The following is a 17,522-nucleotide window of genomic DNA, read 5'->3' on the forward strand; positions in this document are numbered from 1 at the left end:
ATGCGCTATGCACTTACGCTGCGGATGCAGTTGTCAAACAGCAGCCAAGCGCCAAAGATGTATACAACAGCAGACGTACATCGAATTGAATTGAATTGTTTTAATGTGTGTGGAGCTAACCTATCCTTAAGTTCCCCGTGCAGAATCCTAGCTTTCTTACTAACCAAGTGTATTTATTCAGTCCTCATTTTCCTTTTTTGACACTCAATTTAATCTTTACAATCCTTCACAGTGCGTCGGTTTTCCAGAGGCATTTCATTCAAGTACTAACGTGTATTTTTGTTCACAATTTGACAACAATTCTTTGACCAAAGTTCTCAATTTTATTCGCTTTGATTGTGTAACGCAATCAGATTGTTATGAAACACCATCGAAGTCAAATTTGGTATCCGTAATTTTAAAGGTTACGGAAGACTCCGGAAGCCTAAAAATAGCAAACAACAGCGAAAAATACAACTGTGGAAGGCATAAAACAGTGGTTAAATTATTTTGGAACAACCTTGGTCCGTCGGATCGAAACATGACCACACGGACCAAACCCTGATTCATCACCGCTCTCAATCTGACAAAAACGCACGACAAGGGGTAAAAAGTTTTTGCTAGAGTTGGGTATTTAAGTGCGCTAGCAAAATGATAGTCCCTTCTGCCAACAAAGAAAAAGCTCCGTATTCCTAATTTGTACGACCACATGTTAACCAAAGGTACACATGTTCGTTAATGGACGACGAAATATACGTGAAGCCCTGACGACCTTGATCAGATTTTGGGTACTACATTCTATCTGGCCACAAAACGAGAACTCTGTAGTATGTTGCTGTTGTTGTTGTGTCCTATTAGTTTGCATCAAACTAACTGATTTGACTTTCAATGTGTAATGAATTGCAACTGAAATATCATCCTAACTCTTAAGAAATTCTCTCACGAATACCTCGAAACTTTTAACTTGCCGCTTAAGTTTTTTCCTTGACGCTTAAGGAATTTTTGCTTAAGTACTTAACCTCAAATTGACTGCTGTACCAAAACAACTGTGAACAATCAGTGAACGCTAGATACATTTAAAGACTTTCTCTTATTTTATAAGCCTGGTCTAATACCTTGAGAGTAAATTGTTAAAAAATGGACTAAGTGGAGGATCAAATGGAGGAGTTAAAATGGACTTTGTCTAAAACTTACGAAACTCTCCTAGCGGCGTTCGAGAGGAAGATGCTCAGAAGAATTTTTGGACCGGTATATGTGGAAGAACAATGGAGGATCCGCTACAATGACGAGCTATAAGAACTGTACGGCGAACTCACTGTCGTACAGCGAATTAGACTCGCCAGGCTCCGATGGGCTGGTCACGTCATGAGAATCCCAGCCCGTAAAGTCTTTTTAGATCGTCCACATTTTGACAGTGGAGGCGTGGCAAACCAAGTCGCTCGACTGTGAGTGGTTTAGAGGACTTCTGCAGCAGGCCAAGCCGCGAAGCGGTTGTAGTGCCAGGTAAATTAGTAAGTAAGTAAGTATAGTAATATATACACTCAGATTTAGTTCAAGAATGGTGGGTTTACTCTCACGACCGTACCACTAGTTTGAACGCACGTTATTCCTACCGCCTTATTTTGTGAACATAAACGTAGGTGCTTACGCACAGCGGCATAGTATACTGTTAGGCGTATTATTGACCCGCCTGTATAGCAACAAACACGTTCCATTTACTTCTCCCCCCCTTCGGGGAGAGCACACGCAGTGTCTCCCAACCGACATAGCGCCATAACCACTACAATCTAGTCTAGCCATTCACACTGCCATCTGGGCTAACTGGTTTATTTGTTGTACAATGTGTACCCGCAGGAGGTGAGCACCGATGGTTCAATGTCAAAGTCAAATGTATGTGGTGATCGTTTGTTGGAACCCATCATCATTGTCGATTGTACTGTGCCGATGTGTGCAATCAATGCCGTGTGTATGCCGATCACGCAAAAAAAATCGCAAGATAATGCCGCGTCACGCTTAGACAAACGACACAGCATCTGGGAATGTGGTAAAGTTCCTCAATGTTTAGGTCACGTTAAAAAAAATTGTTTTAAAATTTTTTTAAAATATTTTTTTAAATGTATTATTGACGTTGATATTTCCAAGCAAATAAAGAATTCTACTTTTCGAATGAAAAAAAAAAATCAATAATAACTCTTATTTTGTTTTTAATATGCCATTTGTTTTTATTTTCATTAAATTTACAAAAATTAAAAAGCACTAAAATTGTTAAAATTGTTTCAAATTAAAATCAATTAAGCATTATAACAAATAGCTATGGAATAACGTGGAAGAATGTTATCAATGCTTTCCAGCGCTATACGCAATGACCATGTCCACACGCTTCATCAGCGTGCGCATCTTCGAGAGGCACTCGCGAAGCAGTAACAATTACAACGACACCTTAGTCTACTGTCGAACCGGTCGCGGAACGCACGCGCCCTATTAGCACGATCGGCCCAACACAGTGCGACGAGCGAACGCGTGCGCGAAACCAGCAAGATTAACTCCGTCACATTTCTTCCCCTGTTTCTACATTCGGGCGCGTGTACGTTCGAAATCTGCACCGCAACTGTCACGCGACCGTGTATTTTGATTTTGGCTTCACCGAATCCGCCACCGAACGGGGAACTGATAAAGGAACCCTACCGGTTACCGGCTACCGGTGATTTCGTACCGTATTTCATCACCCAGTGCTGGAACGGGGTGACAAATAATTGCCGGCTGTGCGGTGAAGATCGTTGTTTATGTTTGCGTGCAAAAGTAAAAGATAACATTACGCATTGTTTTATCAGCTGCCACGAGTGTTGTTATAACCGTGCCCGGACGCAGATATGAATGATACAAGCCACAAGGAGGCGTACGTGCGGGATGTAGTGATACCGGGCATGGTGGCACGGGGGCAGCTTACATTTACCGAGCATCTTCCGGAGGGTGGTAAAGTGCAGCTGAAATCGGTCGAAGTGAAGCCGCTTGTCACCAATGGGTTCATGCTGACGTTACCGTTCGTGGTAACCGTGGTGTTGGAGCAGAAACCTCAGCACGGTCAAGATATCATGTCGGAAACGTTTCATCTGGTAGTGAAGGTAAGTGGCGCTGGTGCTCGAAGATGCTAAGTTTGCGCACATTGGCAAACACGAGCATGTAATCTTCAATTGCCTAACAAACAGTGACTGGGCAAGTTTTTTTTGCCGTGCGAAGGGTACAACCATCAAGGCCACGCTCTGTAAACTTCATCTCAACAAATATCTGTCTCATCAAAAGACGCTTTATTTGCAACAAAACCATTCAAAAGAAAGATTCAGACAGGAGACACGTTTGCTAAATTAATTCATTGCGGTCGTGATATCTTGTAAAAAACATCACACCCTTTCCTCTTTCAGAACCAACCGCATTTTAAATCTATGGTTCAGCTCAATGATCGATCGTTGATCATGGTGCCATAAACGTCATTAACCATAAATCATTTCCTCATTTGCGTCTACTGTTCTTGTTCCTTTCATAGCCCTATCGGCCTATATGATAAGCTCATATTGATAAGATCGATAATGCTGTACTGGGTGGGGCGCGTGGCTGCAACTTCAGGATGGTTCAGATGATCTCTCGCCGACTTCCAGATCTATAGTAGTATTTAATGCCTTATAGCATGTGTTACTTGTCAAGCGTTGACCAACCAGTGTCAGCCACGTCTAGACTTTGATAATACACTTTCACTAGCACGAGAGCCACAAATCGACACAATATACCAGAATATCCCGATCGGGTTTGTCAAAATCTTGAAGTTGCAGTCGTTTCTAAGTAAAAAGGCATAGTAATTTGAGGTTTAGGAACTGAACTATGTTTCTAGGAACTGTTAATGCACTCAAAATAGTAGAAGCAAATGGCATCAATGCATGGATGGTAGTGGAGGTGATTATTAACATGGTCAAAACGATCGTTTTGCCATAGGATACTCTATATATGCTTTGCTTCAAATTCACCCAACAATAACAATACCTCGGGCACTAAATTGAGTTACAAAATTTGCTTACTGCTATAGTTCTAATTTAGCTCTGAAATAAAATCCAACGTAGTATTCAGTTTCACCAATCAATTACATCAGTAACCATATGCATTGACGGATATTTAAAACAAAACCGTTCGTAGATTCAACAAGGCAACTCAAATTTCAGGGATTAAATTAAATTCAAATCAGCATAAACATTTCCTGAACCAGACCATGTAATAAACATTGAGTTACGGCACTAATTAGCGGCAACAGTTGTCACGTATGTTCTCTCAGCTTATTAAGGCCACAGAGAATGTATATGCTTCTAATTATGACATCCTCACTACCACTTTTTTCAACGTTTGGCATCGACATTTAGTTTTTAACTAAGTCCATGACAACCTGCGTAAATTGATAATGCTGTTGGATGCAAAAGGATTAGCGCCGCTATATATCCAGTTTAGAAAGCTGAATAGAATGTCACCCGGTGATACCAGTGGACCCGGTGGATGGTGCCCATGGAAAGTGCCTATAATAAATGCTCGTTTACGTCCTATCATTGCTCAACCGCTAGATAACGCCCGATTGCACCCAGGAGATGTACGAGAGCTGTCAATTTGAGACGCTTTTCGAGAACGAAATGATTGCTTACACGGAAATCATACCCACCCTCGGCAAAGCGGAGCTGTATCCAAGGTAAACATCACAAACGCACAAAGCTATTGTCTGACTACGGTGACTCCTTCACAATGCAAGCTGTTTTCGTGTTCCATTCCTCGCACAGATACTATCACTGTGAACGGAAACCAGCGGAAGCATTAATGGTAATGAGCGATTTTTCCTTTTCCGGCTGGAAAACGTCACCGATGGTCGTGAACCTGCCGCTGGATTACATCATGCTCGCAGGTTTGTACGGTTTGGGGCGATTGTTTTTCCCACAGTTTATATCGCTTGTATCACTTTTCATCTCGACTGAACGCTACAGTGAAAGAGCTGGGACGCTTCCATGGCGAATGTTACGGCATGAAGGAGGCACGCCGGTCGCAGTTTGACAGTATTATTGCGAAATTTAAGGAATCTCGATTTGCCGCCGATATAACGGACCTTATGTGGAAGACGGTCCTAATCGTTGCACCGAAGCGTGCGATCAAATCCCTCCAGGAGAGCCGGTTCAAGGCGTTGGTACCGGCACCGTACCTCGAAAAGCTGGCCCGCCTGTTCGAGGATTCGTGGGAGCACGCGAAGCGGAAGGTACAGCCACGGGAACCGCTGGCCGTCATTTGCCATGGTGATTACCTGCGCAACAACATGGCGTTCCGGTATGAAGATGCGAAGGTAAACAACATCGGTCCCTCAATCGAGATCGATACCGGAGCGAATCCGTAAACTAACAAGTGCGCAATGCCAATTCCGTTTACCGGTCTACCATCATCCATCCCCGTTTCTCGCAGGATCCCGTACGGCCTACCCAAGTGATGATGTTTGACTTTCAAACCCTACGCTACGCATCACCGATGATCGATTATACTACCTTCCTTGCCAACTCAACCAGCTATGACGAGCGGGAGCACCACTTTGAAACCATTTTCCAAACCTATCACCGTGAGCTGGTACGCACGGTGGCCGGTATCGTTGGCGTTTCGGATCCGAGCGAATTACCACCGTACTTCAGGTGCTTCTTCAGTCGTACCTACCGCAAAGCACCGTATCCTGGCGGTATTTTTGTTTTTCATTCTTATCAATTTTTCACTGTTTTTCCTTCTCTTTTTTACGCTACCCGAATCACCCTCACCAAATCCCTAGCTATGAGTCGTTTCATCGCGAACTGGCCGAATACTACACTTACGGGTTTAGCATTGCATCCTCGTTCCTGATGGTACTGCACGAACCGATGGAGATATCGTTCACGGAGAACATCTTCACCGAGGCAGAATCCGTGGCGGATGCATGGACACGGGGCGGGGAACCACTTAACCGGGAGCTGGCGGCCATGGTGTACGAAATGTATCAGCTCCACCAAAAGTATGGGCTCGATCCGATGTGATCATTTGCCGTCAACTCGCACGTAAGCTGAACGAATCGAACGGGTTAGCTGAACCGTTGGCCATTGGAATACGGGTAGCATTTGGTGCCTAAATGGGTTCTAACGTTTTAATTCACATCGTGCCGTGATTGAACAGAGCTGTATTCAATGGCTAATGGTAAATGGAATGCTTTTGAATAAAGAGTGTTCGTCAATGAAATATTAGCAACAAACACGTGGTTTTAACAGACAGCATCACACCAACCTGGTTGGTTTTATGCTATAAATTGCTATTAGACTTTTCGAATTTCTCGCCTTAAAAACCGTTTATAATCCCTTCGAACAGCTAGCATACGGATGTTTTGAGTTGAAGTGGCAAGTTCGAGCCATTTCTGAACTCTGTTCAAGTTGTACTGGAATGAGATTGAGGAATCCTTCCCACTTTCTGGGACTTTAGCATATCTGGTTGACGCAACACTGTCGTTGTTGAAATGTTTTGAATATTCCAGAACAACTTGAACAAAATCTAGAAGTAACTACCGAAATGGGATTGTTAATGTATCTTCAAACACCAGTAAAAGAGATGTTAAAGCTATTTCTGGACACTTTTGGAATATGGAGAGGAAAATATAGATGCAAATGTGAAATATTCCACCGTTTTTTGAGTGTTGGACAGGTAAAATCGGTTCTTTCCAAAGATTTCTGCAAAGCTCGTACAATTGCCCATCCTTCTGGCGTGCTGATGTCAGTCAGAACAGAATAAAATCCATCCTCATCCAGGTCTAGAAATTGCGAAGAATTCCACACCTTCCCCCAAAAACATAATCCAGTTCAACTTAAACAACCACTTAAACTTGACATCCCTGTAAAATCCTACACAATTACAACTAGAAGCAGCAATCCAAATGAGTGCTGACATCACAGCTATAGTGTACCCACCTGGACGTTATCATCCCGCATTAACACAAACCCACACGCTAAAATGCAAAGCTCCCTAGATTTAGTCCGAAAGCTATTACCCAAATGGGTCTGGCTGCGGCGTGTGTGTGTGTGTGTAAGTCTTTTCCATTACCGCTAGATGAGCACGTGCCACAAAACCACCGCACGCTTGGATTCGCACCCAACAAACCGTCGGCAAAACATCAAACCGAAACGCAATGCAGCTGCAATTAGGCACATCGGCTCACATTGCTGCGCTTCTCAAGGACATCGATCGGTCTGTCGTTGCTAATCCGCCGTACCCGAATGTCTTTCAATTAATCCTGTTGTCTACTATCGAAAGGCATGATCAGCTCGGGCGGCAAACAACCATCTGTCTCACTGCCCGGTTGCAGGTGGCCAAATTGGGCGACTTTGCAACACACACCCCCACACACTCCTTCCCGAGCAAGCGAGGATTGCATTGGTAAATCACCACTAAGGCAGACAGCACCAAACGTTGTTAAATCTTCATCGCCTTTACGGACGGCAACCGTGCGACCGCAGTGTCGTGCACTTCTTATCGACCGTTGCATGCCGCGTCTTCGGGCACGTTTCTGCATGGCCCACTCAGAAGCAACTGCAACGCGTGCCGACTGTGGCTCGTGGTTCGATGGGATCTGTTTTCGCTAAACCGCTTGGTAGGAATTGATGACACGCCAGGATCAACGAGCGACCGATTTGCAAATTGTGCCACCCCGACCACGCTGCGCGCACGGTACGGTGGGGTGCTGCATGCAGGTGTTCCGGTTGCCCGCCGGAAACGCAATCGTCATCGAGATTGTGCAACATAAATTAATTTATTTCTTTAATGGGGCATGAATTAAATTATGGCACTTTTGTCTTCGCGGCAGCACCGAATGTCCCGCACAGTTGCCGGCACATGGATTAATGTATGTTCACATGCAGCCCCCGATTGAACCACGATGCGCAGGTGTAAGTATTGAATGGAACCTTCCAACCCGTATCAACACCCTTCCAAACTTCTTCCGCAAACCGTTTTTTGCGAATCATACCGAGCTGGCGCGTGAAGTGTGGCTGTTGGGAACGAACACGCAACCCCAGCTGGCGAAGTGTACTCCAGGTAAAGCCTATTGTACACACACACACCCGCGAACACTTGTCCACACAGACACCACCCTTCAGTGGGACAGTCGGCATGGCAAACGCATGCATGCAACCTGCGGCCGAACGAAGAATTGCCCAGCAAGAATGCCACCAATTACGGGGAATATATGAAATGATTTACATTTGTCAAGCGGCTACCATGAAACCGCGACCGTGGGCAAAGCACATTTGCTTGCGATGGCACCCGATGGCCCGGATCCCCGGTATGTACCGGTTGGTTTTTGAAGCGGATTGCGTACCGGGCATGACAGTAGTTGGGAAGCATGACTGTGTAATATGAGCGGCAATTTTCACTTGATTGAATGAAAAATCCCTGCGGCACGACTGAGCTATTGAATTGTGTTTAAAATTAAATAAGTTCTATTTTGACATCCGTTTAAATTGTCGCTTTTCCAATGTGGAATTCCTGACGTTGGTTAAAGATATTACATCCAAATATCTTCACGTTTTAGGGTAGTTTAGCAGAATATTTATGATATGATACCAGAATTCTTCGAAAGCTTCGAATTCGATCTTTAAACTGCGGTTCAAGTGTCTTCAAACGCTCTAAGCTAGCGGACATCAACCTACGGCCCACATGTGCCTCCAGTGCAGCCCACGTTAGTTTGATTTTAGTACAAGTTGTATGTTCTATTAATAAGTCTTATAATAGTCTCTTATATTCCATTCAAAGCTATTGTTTAAATGACCTTTACCTAGACTACAAACAAAACGCGGGCCAACGTTGAAGTATTTTAAACCTTTGTGCTGCTGTGATAGCAATTCAAACTTCTATTGCATACCTCCAGGCTGAAACAGTCTAGTCACTTGTGTAACGTTAAAACGAACAGTTTGCCCATCCTTATTGTTTTTTTTTACAGCAATTTTCAAAACATTGGCTGATGTTATAGATTTTTTGTACAGAAAAACAGCTACGTCTAGACAACAATAGGCATGCCCCTGTCTATTTATAATTGTTCTTGGAAATATGAAATTTTGTCTAGTCGTCTATTCTCTTGCATCCTCTTAAAGAGATGAAGCTACTTATTATAAACCTTATTAACCTTATTATAAACCTTATTATAAATAGAATGAGAAAATAAACATGACTAATTTCATGGCTACACACTTTTCCGCACATCGCGGTAAGTGTGAAATGGACACAAATTACGACTTATTAGATTCGATCGTCCGCATTATGCGATTGGGTTTTAGCATATTTACCAACATACCGTAACTTAATTGGCCGTAAATTCTACCGGCTATTAACATTCACAACCATCCCTAATAAACGGCTATTAGCCACCGACGAACCGAACATTTCCTTACACGTACTTGCCATTTTTGCCGCGCTAACTTCCAACTAATTTGCAATCCGCTACGTGTTCCACTCCACTGCCTTTTCCTATTTCAAAAATTATCTCGCTCGGTACACCGGGCCCGGCCGTCTGTGTGGATACTTTAAATGCGCCATACCTCACTATTTTCGGCATTACAAGGCATCATCACCACCATCATCATATCTTCATCATCTTTCATCCGGCTCCATTTTTGCAAACTTGTTCGCTGCAGCGTAATGAACGCCATTGTACCTGAATGGAAGGACCATTTTCAAGACACCTTCGCGGAAGGTACTGGACAATGGCAGCAACTTTTGTCCAAAACAAAAAAAAATACGATACACGACCTAATGCTTGGCAAATATTTTCATCCACCTCGGTGCATGCCGCTGCTCCGTCACTTAACCACGGACAAAGATTTTGAGACAGCTGCCGTCCCGACAAAGGACAACGTGGGCAGGTGTAAAATCGGTGTACCCATAGGACAGGATACTTAATAAGGATGCTTCATTATCCCGGTGCGCTTTATTGCTGCTTATCACCCTGTTCGTTGCTAGTGAACCTATCTATAATTTTATCCCGAAAGCTGTTCCCGTGTGTCCCAATGCTTTCGTACCCGTCTTTAGACGGGACCTAGCCATTTTAGAGGTATTGTTTATAGTACCCCACACACACACACAAAGCCTTCTAATCAAAAAGCTTAAAAGTAATTGCAGGTAGAATTGGTAAAGAAAGAGTACTAACGGTTACCAAATAACAGTGGCTACAAGCCATTTTACATTGCAGTAATTCTTAAGCGCCAGAAGGTAGGCAATCGGAAAAACATTCGAGTGTTAGCATGCATGTTTGCCGGTTGACAGTAGTAAACATTGTTGTATTGCCCTGTGTTTTTTATTTACTTTACACTCCAACACCTATAGTAGGACAATATTCTTAGCGATTTTTAAGTATGTGTACGCTTTCGCACGAAGGGCCGGTTCGGATCCGTTATTATTGCAACTGAACTAACTCGACTTAGGTTCTTCTGTGACCTTCTCACATTCGAGCTTTATTACTACTAAACTTAAAATTTTATCCCTCTACACTTTCACCTTTCTTGGACACGCGTTCACCAATACTCGTGTCGTACCGGTTCCTCCGACACTGTAGCGCGAGTTGCCTATCGTAAGGCGCAACATTCCGGCCACCTAAAATGAATATTTTAATTTCATATCTACCTCCTGACACTTAAGGGTTTCGTGTAACCTTGGGTAATAAGTATATCTTGGAAACTGGCCGCACAATATTTTTCGCATTCGTCGTTCGCAACGTTACCACTCTAACTACCCCGTCTTTCCCGGTGTTGACTTCTAATACGCGACCTCTAGGCCATCGAGTTGGAGGGGTATTATCCTCTTTTACTAACACCATCGTTCCTGGTTCAATAGCTGTAGCTGGATCCAACCACTTTGCTCTGGCTTGAAGCTGTTGCAAATACTCCGTGTGCCAGCGCTTCCAAAACTGCTGCATTAGCTGCTGAACACTGCGCCAATGATTGAGTCGGTTTGCTGGAACTTCTCGCAAATCGATTGCCGGAATCTGATGCATATGTGAACCAGTTAGAAAGTGCCCGGGTGTCAGTACCTCCAGATCCAGTGGGTCATCCGTCATGGGGGTGATCGGCCGCGAATTGAGACAAGACTCAATCTCGATCAACAACGTTGTCAGATCTTCGAAAGTCAACAACGACGTACCTACAATTCTAAGCAAATGATGCTTTAGTGATTTCACGGCTGCCTCCCACAAACCACCGAAGTGTGGGGCGCGAGGAGGAATAAATTTCCACTGTATTCCTTGATTAGCAGTCCACAGCTGAACCGCTTCCTGATGGTTTTTCGAATTGAGCAGCTTGGATACTTCCTGTAGCTCATTTGACGCACCTCTAAAATTTGTACCGTTATCTGAGTAAATCTCCGCAACCAAACCTCGCCGTCCGACAAATCTTCTCAGGGCTGCTAGAAACGCTTCCGTGCTCAAATCAGACACTAATTCGACATGTACTGCACGCGTTACAAAACAGACGAAGATCGCAACATAAGTTTTCGAAGGAACCGCGCGACGGTGCTTGCCCTTTACGTACACCGGACCACAATAGTCAACTCCACATATGGAGAAAGGTCTTGCTTCGGTGACACGACTTGCTGGTAACTCTGCCATCGGCTGTACAACAGGTGTTGGCTTGCATCGGAAGCATATGAAGCATTCATGGACTATCCTTCTTACTAGATTGCGACCGCCAACAATCCAATAATGCTGTCTAATCGTACTCAACACAAGTTGAGGGCCCGCATGCAACATTTGCTCATGATAGTACTTCACTATTAATCGAGCCAATGTGTGCTGCCCAGGGATGATGATTGGATGCTTCGCAGTGTGTGGCTCTGCCGAGTTCCCCAGTCTACCTCCAACCCGAATCAAACCATCTTCACTCAATACTGGTTTAAACCACTTCATCGGCGATTTCTTTGATACTTGCTGCTTATGCGTTAACGCCTTGAGTTCATCGCTAAAACCATCTCTCTGTGCTATTCTGCACAATGCTCTATCCGCATCACGTAGGTTTTCACTAGAAATCCATTTATTGCTTGCGTCGCCTTTTCTACTCAAAATGCTAAAATATCTCATCCAAACTGCGATGATTCTTCTGAGTCTTGACCACGAAGAATACCGAGAAAACAATTCGTGTTCTTGCTGTTGCTTCTCTGTCATGACAAGAACTAAGGCTTTTTGCTCTGGTAAATTATCACACTTGTCAAAACAAACATCATCTGGCCAATTCTCTGTACTTTCTCTCAACCAGTCAGGACCAATCCACCACATATCATGCAGCATCAACTCTTTGGGCGTACATCCTCGTGACACTAAATCTGCTGGATTCTGTGTACCTGGTACATGGCGCCATTTGCATTCCTTGGTAGTTCGTTGCACCTTGGAGATTCGATTTGCTATGAATGTTTTGAAACGGTTTGGTGTCGCACTCAACCAATGACAAACTACCATGGAATCTGTCCACATAAAACATTGCATAGGACTTCCTAATGCCCTTATGATTCTTTGGTACAAGCAACTTCCTAACACAGCAGCGCATAGTTCTAATCTTGGAATTGTTGTCTTTTGAGACAGCGGGGCAACCTTTGATTTAGATATTAACAATCTTGACGTAGCACAACATCCATTTTTCTCACAGCGCAGATATGCACACGCTCCGTATCCCTGCTCTGACGCATCACAAAAGATGTGAAGTTGTTTATCATCTCCTTCCGTAGGATAAACTAACCGTGGAAACGTTGCATCGGACAGGCAATCCAGTTGACCAACAAAGCTTTCCCATTCTCTCTGCATTTCTTCTGGAAGAACCATATCCCATCTCCAGACATTACCATCTGCGGTCTTTAACGTCCATACTCTTTGCATGAAAATCTTTGCTTTCATTTTTACTGGGTCCAAGAAGCCCAATGGGTCATAGATTCTCGCAATATCCGACAACACAGAACATTTCGTATACGGGTTACGCGAGTCAACTGTTCGTACTTTAACCTTTAACTGATCCAATATCGGATCCCAATATAATCCAAGTGTACTAATCGGATTTAAACTGCTTGCTAGTGCACAATCATTTGTTATCGCTCGTGCCTCGTCCGGTAGGTCGCTCACCACTGCAAGTTTGTTTGATGCCCATTTTCTGAGAGTAAATCCTCCTTTCTTAAGCATGGATTCTAACTGACTTCTTTTCTCCTGTGCTGCTTCTTCAGTAGCTGCTCCCGTAATTAAATCATCGACGTAGAAGTCATGCTTGCATAACGCAGCCAAAGGGTATTCCTCACTGTAATCTTCAAACATTTGATTTAGCGTTCGAATCGCTAAATATGGTGCGGACGATGTACCATATGTACCGTATTTAACTCATACGCTTGAATCTGTTCACTAGGGTTGGTTCTCCATAATATTCTTTGCCACTTGCGATCATCTTCATGTAGCTGAACTTGACGATACATCTTTTCTATATCTCCTACAAGTGCCACTGTATATGTACGGAATCTCATCAGTATAGAAATCAGATCTTCCTGAATCGTAGGTCCAATTTTAAGAATATCATTCAGCGATGGGCCTGACGATGTCTTACAAGATGCATCAAACACGACGCGGCATTTCGTGGTCGTGCTTTCCAACTTAATGACGGGATGGTGAGGAAGGTAATAAGCAAGTTCTTCATTCATTACATTTACCTTGGTCATGTGACCTAAATCTTCATATTCTTTCAAGAAGCTCAAGTATGCCTCCTTCATCTGCGCATTCTGACTCATTCTCTTCTCAAGCGCCATGAATCGTCGCTTCGCTGTATCCAGAGAATTCCCAAGCGCATCACCAGGCAATTTCTTAAAGGGAAAACGAACAACATATTTCCCTTCTGAATCTCGAGTAGTAGTTTCACTGTAGAAATCTTCGCATTCTTGCTCTTCCTTACTTAACAGTGATTCTCCAGTTATCTCTTCAATCTTGAAGAATGATTCCATCAGCGATTTTATATCCTCGTTTTCATCTACTTGCACCATTGTGCATACGGTCTTCCCGGGTTCTGAGTAGCAAGCTCCACTAACAATCCAACCTAGCTTAGTATTTCTCAGGGTTAAACTCGTATGTGGCTGAACTGCGTATGAGCCTTCTAGAAACAGGTCCAGAAATACCTCTGCTCCTATCAGCAAATCAATCCCTCCCACTTCATTGAACTTGGGATCGGCAAGCTGTATATACGATGGAAATTTCCAATTAGATATATCCACTGTTGTCGACGGTAGATCTATTGTCACTTTTTTTAGAATCAGAAAATCTAAAGACCACGTTGCATTTGACTTAGTCGACTGCACTGTTGCTTTCATGCGATGACGTACTCTTGTGGCAGATTCTCCAATGCCATGAATCGGTACATTAGCAGCGCTGCGTCGTAATCCCAAATATTGCGCTAATCTCTCTGACATAAAATTCGCTTGAGATCCGCTATCTATCAACGCACGTGCAGATATCAATTCTCCTCTGCGATCTACCACATTGATAATCGCTGTCGACAAAAACACCATTTTTGTTTTTTGAACTCCAACCATGTCATTAGAGTTACCTTCCTTAGCCGGATAAGATGCGGTTGTTGTAACTTCTACTTGACTATCAGCTCCTTTGCGCAATGAGTCGCCCTCGTTGCACAACAATGAATGATGCCGTCTCTTACATATTCTACACGACACTTTCGAGTGGCATGTAAATGCTCCGTGCCCAGGAGTCAAACAGTTAAAGCACAACCTATGCTTCATCACCTGATCTCTACGTTCTTGCACCGACATATTCTCTAGCAAAGGACATGTGCGACACGTGTGATGGGCTCCACAAATCAAACAAGAAATGGCTGACGTACCTGTGTTGCAAGTGGGCTTGCTTACGACTGTTGCTTGAGTTTTTGTCACTGGATTGATTCCTCTTTGACGGCCAATTCCGGTCACCCTGGATTTATCACCGGCCACCTTGGCTGGAAACAGACTGGACGATTTTAGAATCTGTATCCGCTCCTCTGCAAACAACATCAGTCGTTCGTACGTATATTTCTCATCTTGTGATGAAAACTTCTCCCATGCAAGGCGTGTAGCTTCGTCAACCTTCAATAAAAAGAGATTTATCAACGGCGTATCCCACTTCTCTGTTGGCTCACCCAATCTTTTAAGACCCTTGACGAGCCGACCAAACTCATCGACTAAACGGGATAGCTCCTGTACTCTTCCTGACTGCATCGATGCCAGATGGTGCAGCGCCATGTAGTAATCACGAACCAATTGCTTGCTATTGTCGTACCGCTTCAGCAGGGTGCTCCAGGTGATGGCATAATTATCAGCGATTACCTCCGTGTGATCAAATAGAGCTGCAGCTTCGCCTTTCAACGAGGACAGTAGGTACTGTAATTTCATCACTGCAGGAATTTCCGTAGATCCGTGAATCATCGAATTGAATCGATCACGGAACGCCAACCAGCGCGTCACATCACCGTCGAAAGATGGCAGCTCCACCTTAGGTAAACGCAGATGCACACCGCCACCAAAACCACCACTACAGATGGTCGTAGCCAACGCTGAACTGTTCATCATAGGAGAATCGTTGGACATCTGATGGAGCAGGAATCCTTTTAGTTTACAAAACCGCGCATAAAACTTCGTTTGCTCTTGCATGTGCTCCTCATTGTTCGTTTTCGTCTCATCTAAATCCTCTATTTTCGCCATTATCTCATCAAAATCGATCTTGCATTGATCGAGTAACTGAATTCGTACCGGAATTTCTAATGTGTCGTTGGACGCATTGAAAGAATCGCGAAAAGCTTCGACGTTAGACAATATATTTAATATGGATTGCCTTTTTCGCACGCATGCGGCGATTTTCTTGTCCGTGGTCGCCATTTCGGTACAAATCACTGAATACAATGGCGATGCCTCGTGGTTTCACTTGACTTTGCAATGGCGGTACTTTGTGGCGTCACTTAACTTCACGATGGAGGTCCCTTGTGGCGTCACTGAAGAGTTAGCAATGGCGATACCGCGTGGTGTCTCTCAACTTTTAGCGATGGCGGTACCTCGTGGCCACTAAAGTTCGCAATTCACTAGCGTTATTTCACAACTCACGCTATCCTTTTTGCGTTGCCTTTACGCGTCACGCACTGTACACACGATCCTTCACCTAACGGTAATCTTATCACTCGTTGACGACCAATGTTCCAACACGCGTACGTACATCAAACGCATGCACGCACACAATCTATACACGATTAACGTGTCGTTTGCTTTACCAACGATACAGATACACTCAATAATATTGATAATTATTGAACTTTCAATAATTATTTCTTTAGTAACGAATCCGCTATCCGGTTCGAAGGACCAAATGTACGCTTTCGCACGAAGGGCCGGTTCGGATCCGTTATTATTGCAACTGAACTAACTCGACTTAGGTTCTTCTGTGACCTTCTCACATTCGAGCTTTATTACTACTAAACTTAAAATTTTATCCCTCTACACTTTCACCTTTCTTGGACACGCGTTCACCAATACTCGTGTCGTACCGGTTCCTCCGACACTGTAGCGCGAGTTGCCTATCGTAAGGCGCAACAGTATGTTTTATTTGACAGTGCCTTGGAATTTACTGGACCAAATTAATCGATTTCATGTGAAAAATATCCATTGCATACATTTAGGCTTAGAACATAAATGCTTTTTGTTTCGATCTGCATCTCTGGTGTAAAATAATAATTAATTATACAAAAAGTAAAAATCATTGAACGATATCCAAAACACCTTTCTCTGCCTCTACCTCTCTCTCACTGCTATTTACATTATTTAACATTCATTTCAAGCTAGAATAAATTATCGAATCGAAATCGTACACACTTGAGCGTCAAGTTCGATGCGTAACACGATTAGAGTTAGACGCATTGCTTCAATTAATCTTTGCCGTGATCGTGTTTGACGAAGACTGAGTACTGCAGTTAGTGTTAATTTTGCATACACTTCTCTGCCCTCCCAATGCCACAAAAGCAATCAGTCTATTTATCTAATTCCCAATCGACAAGTGCACTTCGGTACGTGTCGGGAAAGCACTCTAATGTTTGTCTTATATCTTGAGCACAGTGCTGATGCTCCGGACTGGTTTGCGGCCGTAAGAAAAGTTTCCGAACACGGATGGTAGAGTGGGGAGGGGAGGGGGGGGGGGGGAGCCCAATCATCAGTACCGGTGGAGCGGAGCGAACCAAGTGATAGGTGACCGGTGCTGTGCGAATGAAAAACAATTTAGCTTCAATTTTTTAGCACTTGAAATATGCATTCTTGGCCCACCCCCCCCAATGCGCATAGTACACATGCAGCAAAGTCACATCCGCTCTCATTGGCTAAGAGGAAAGCCACTTTGGAACACAGTAGAGGGCAGGGCGCCTCCACCGGTGGGTGCGCCCCGGTCATTGTTCGCCCGCTCGTAGATTAATCACTTCTTTTCTCACAAAAGCAAAACT

At 43.9% G+C, this 17,522-nt stretch overlaps 1 protein-coding gene across 1 annotated transcript; it reads left to right on the forward strand.

The window, feature by feature from the left end:
* The first annotated feature begins 2,849 nt into the window (after positions 1-2,849).
* Positions 2,850-6,047, forward strand: LOC128706981 (uncharacterized). Its single transcript, XM_053801926.1, has 6 exons — positions 2,850-3,101; positions 4,578-4,699; positions 4,788-4,909; positions 4,989-5,338; positions 5,455-5,675; positions 5,807-6,047. Exons 1-6 carry the CDS (start codon positions 2,850-2,852, stop codon positions 6,045-6,047), a joined length of 1,308 nt encoding a protein of 435 aa, XP_053657901.1.
* The last annotated feature ends 11,475 nt before the right edge of the window (positions 6,048-17,522 follow it).

Source organism: Anopheles marshallii, chromosome 2 (assembly GCF_943734725.1).
Source record: "Anopheles marshallii chromosome 2, idAnoMarsDA_429_01, whole genome shotgun sequence".
NCBI classification, from domain to species: domain Eukaryota; kingdom Metazoa; phylum Arthropoda; class Insecta; order Diptera; family Culicidae; genus Anopheles; species Anopheles marshallii.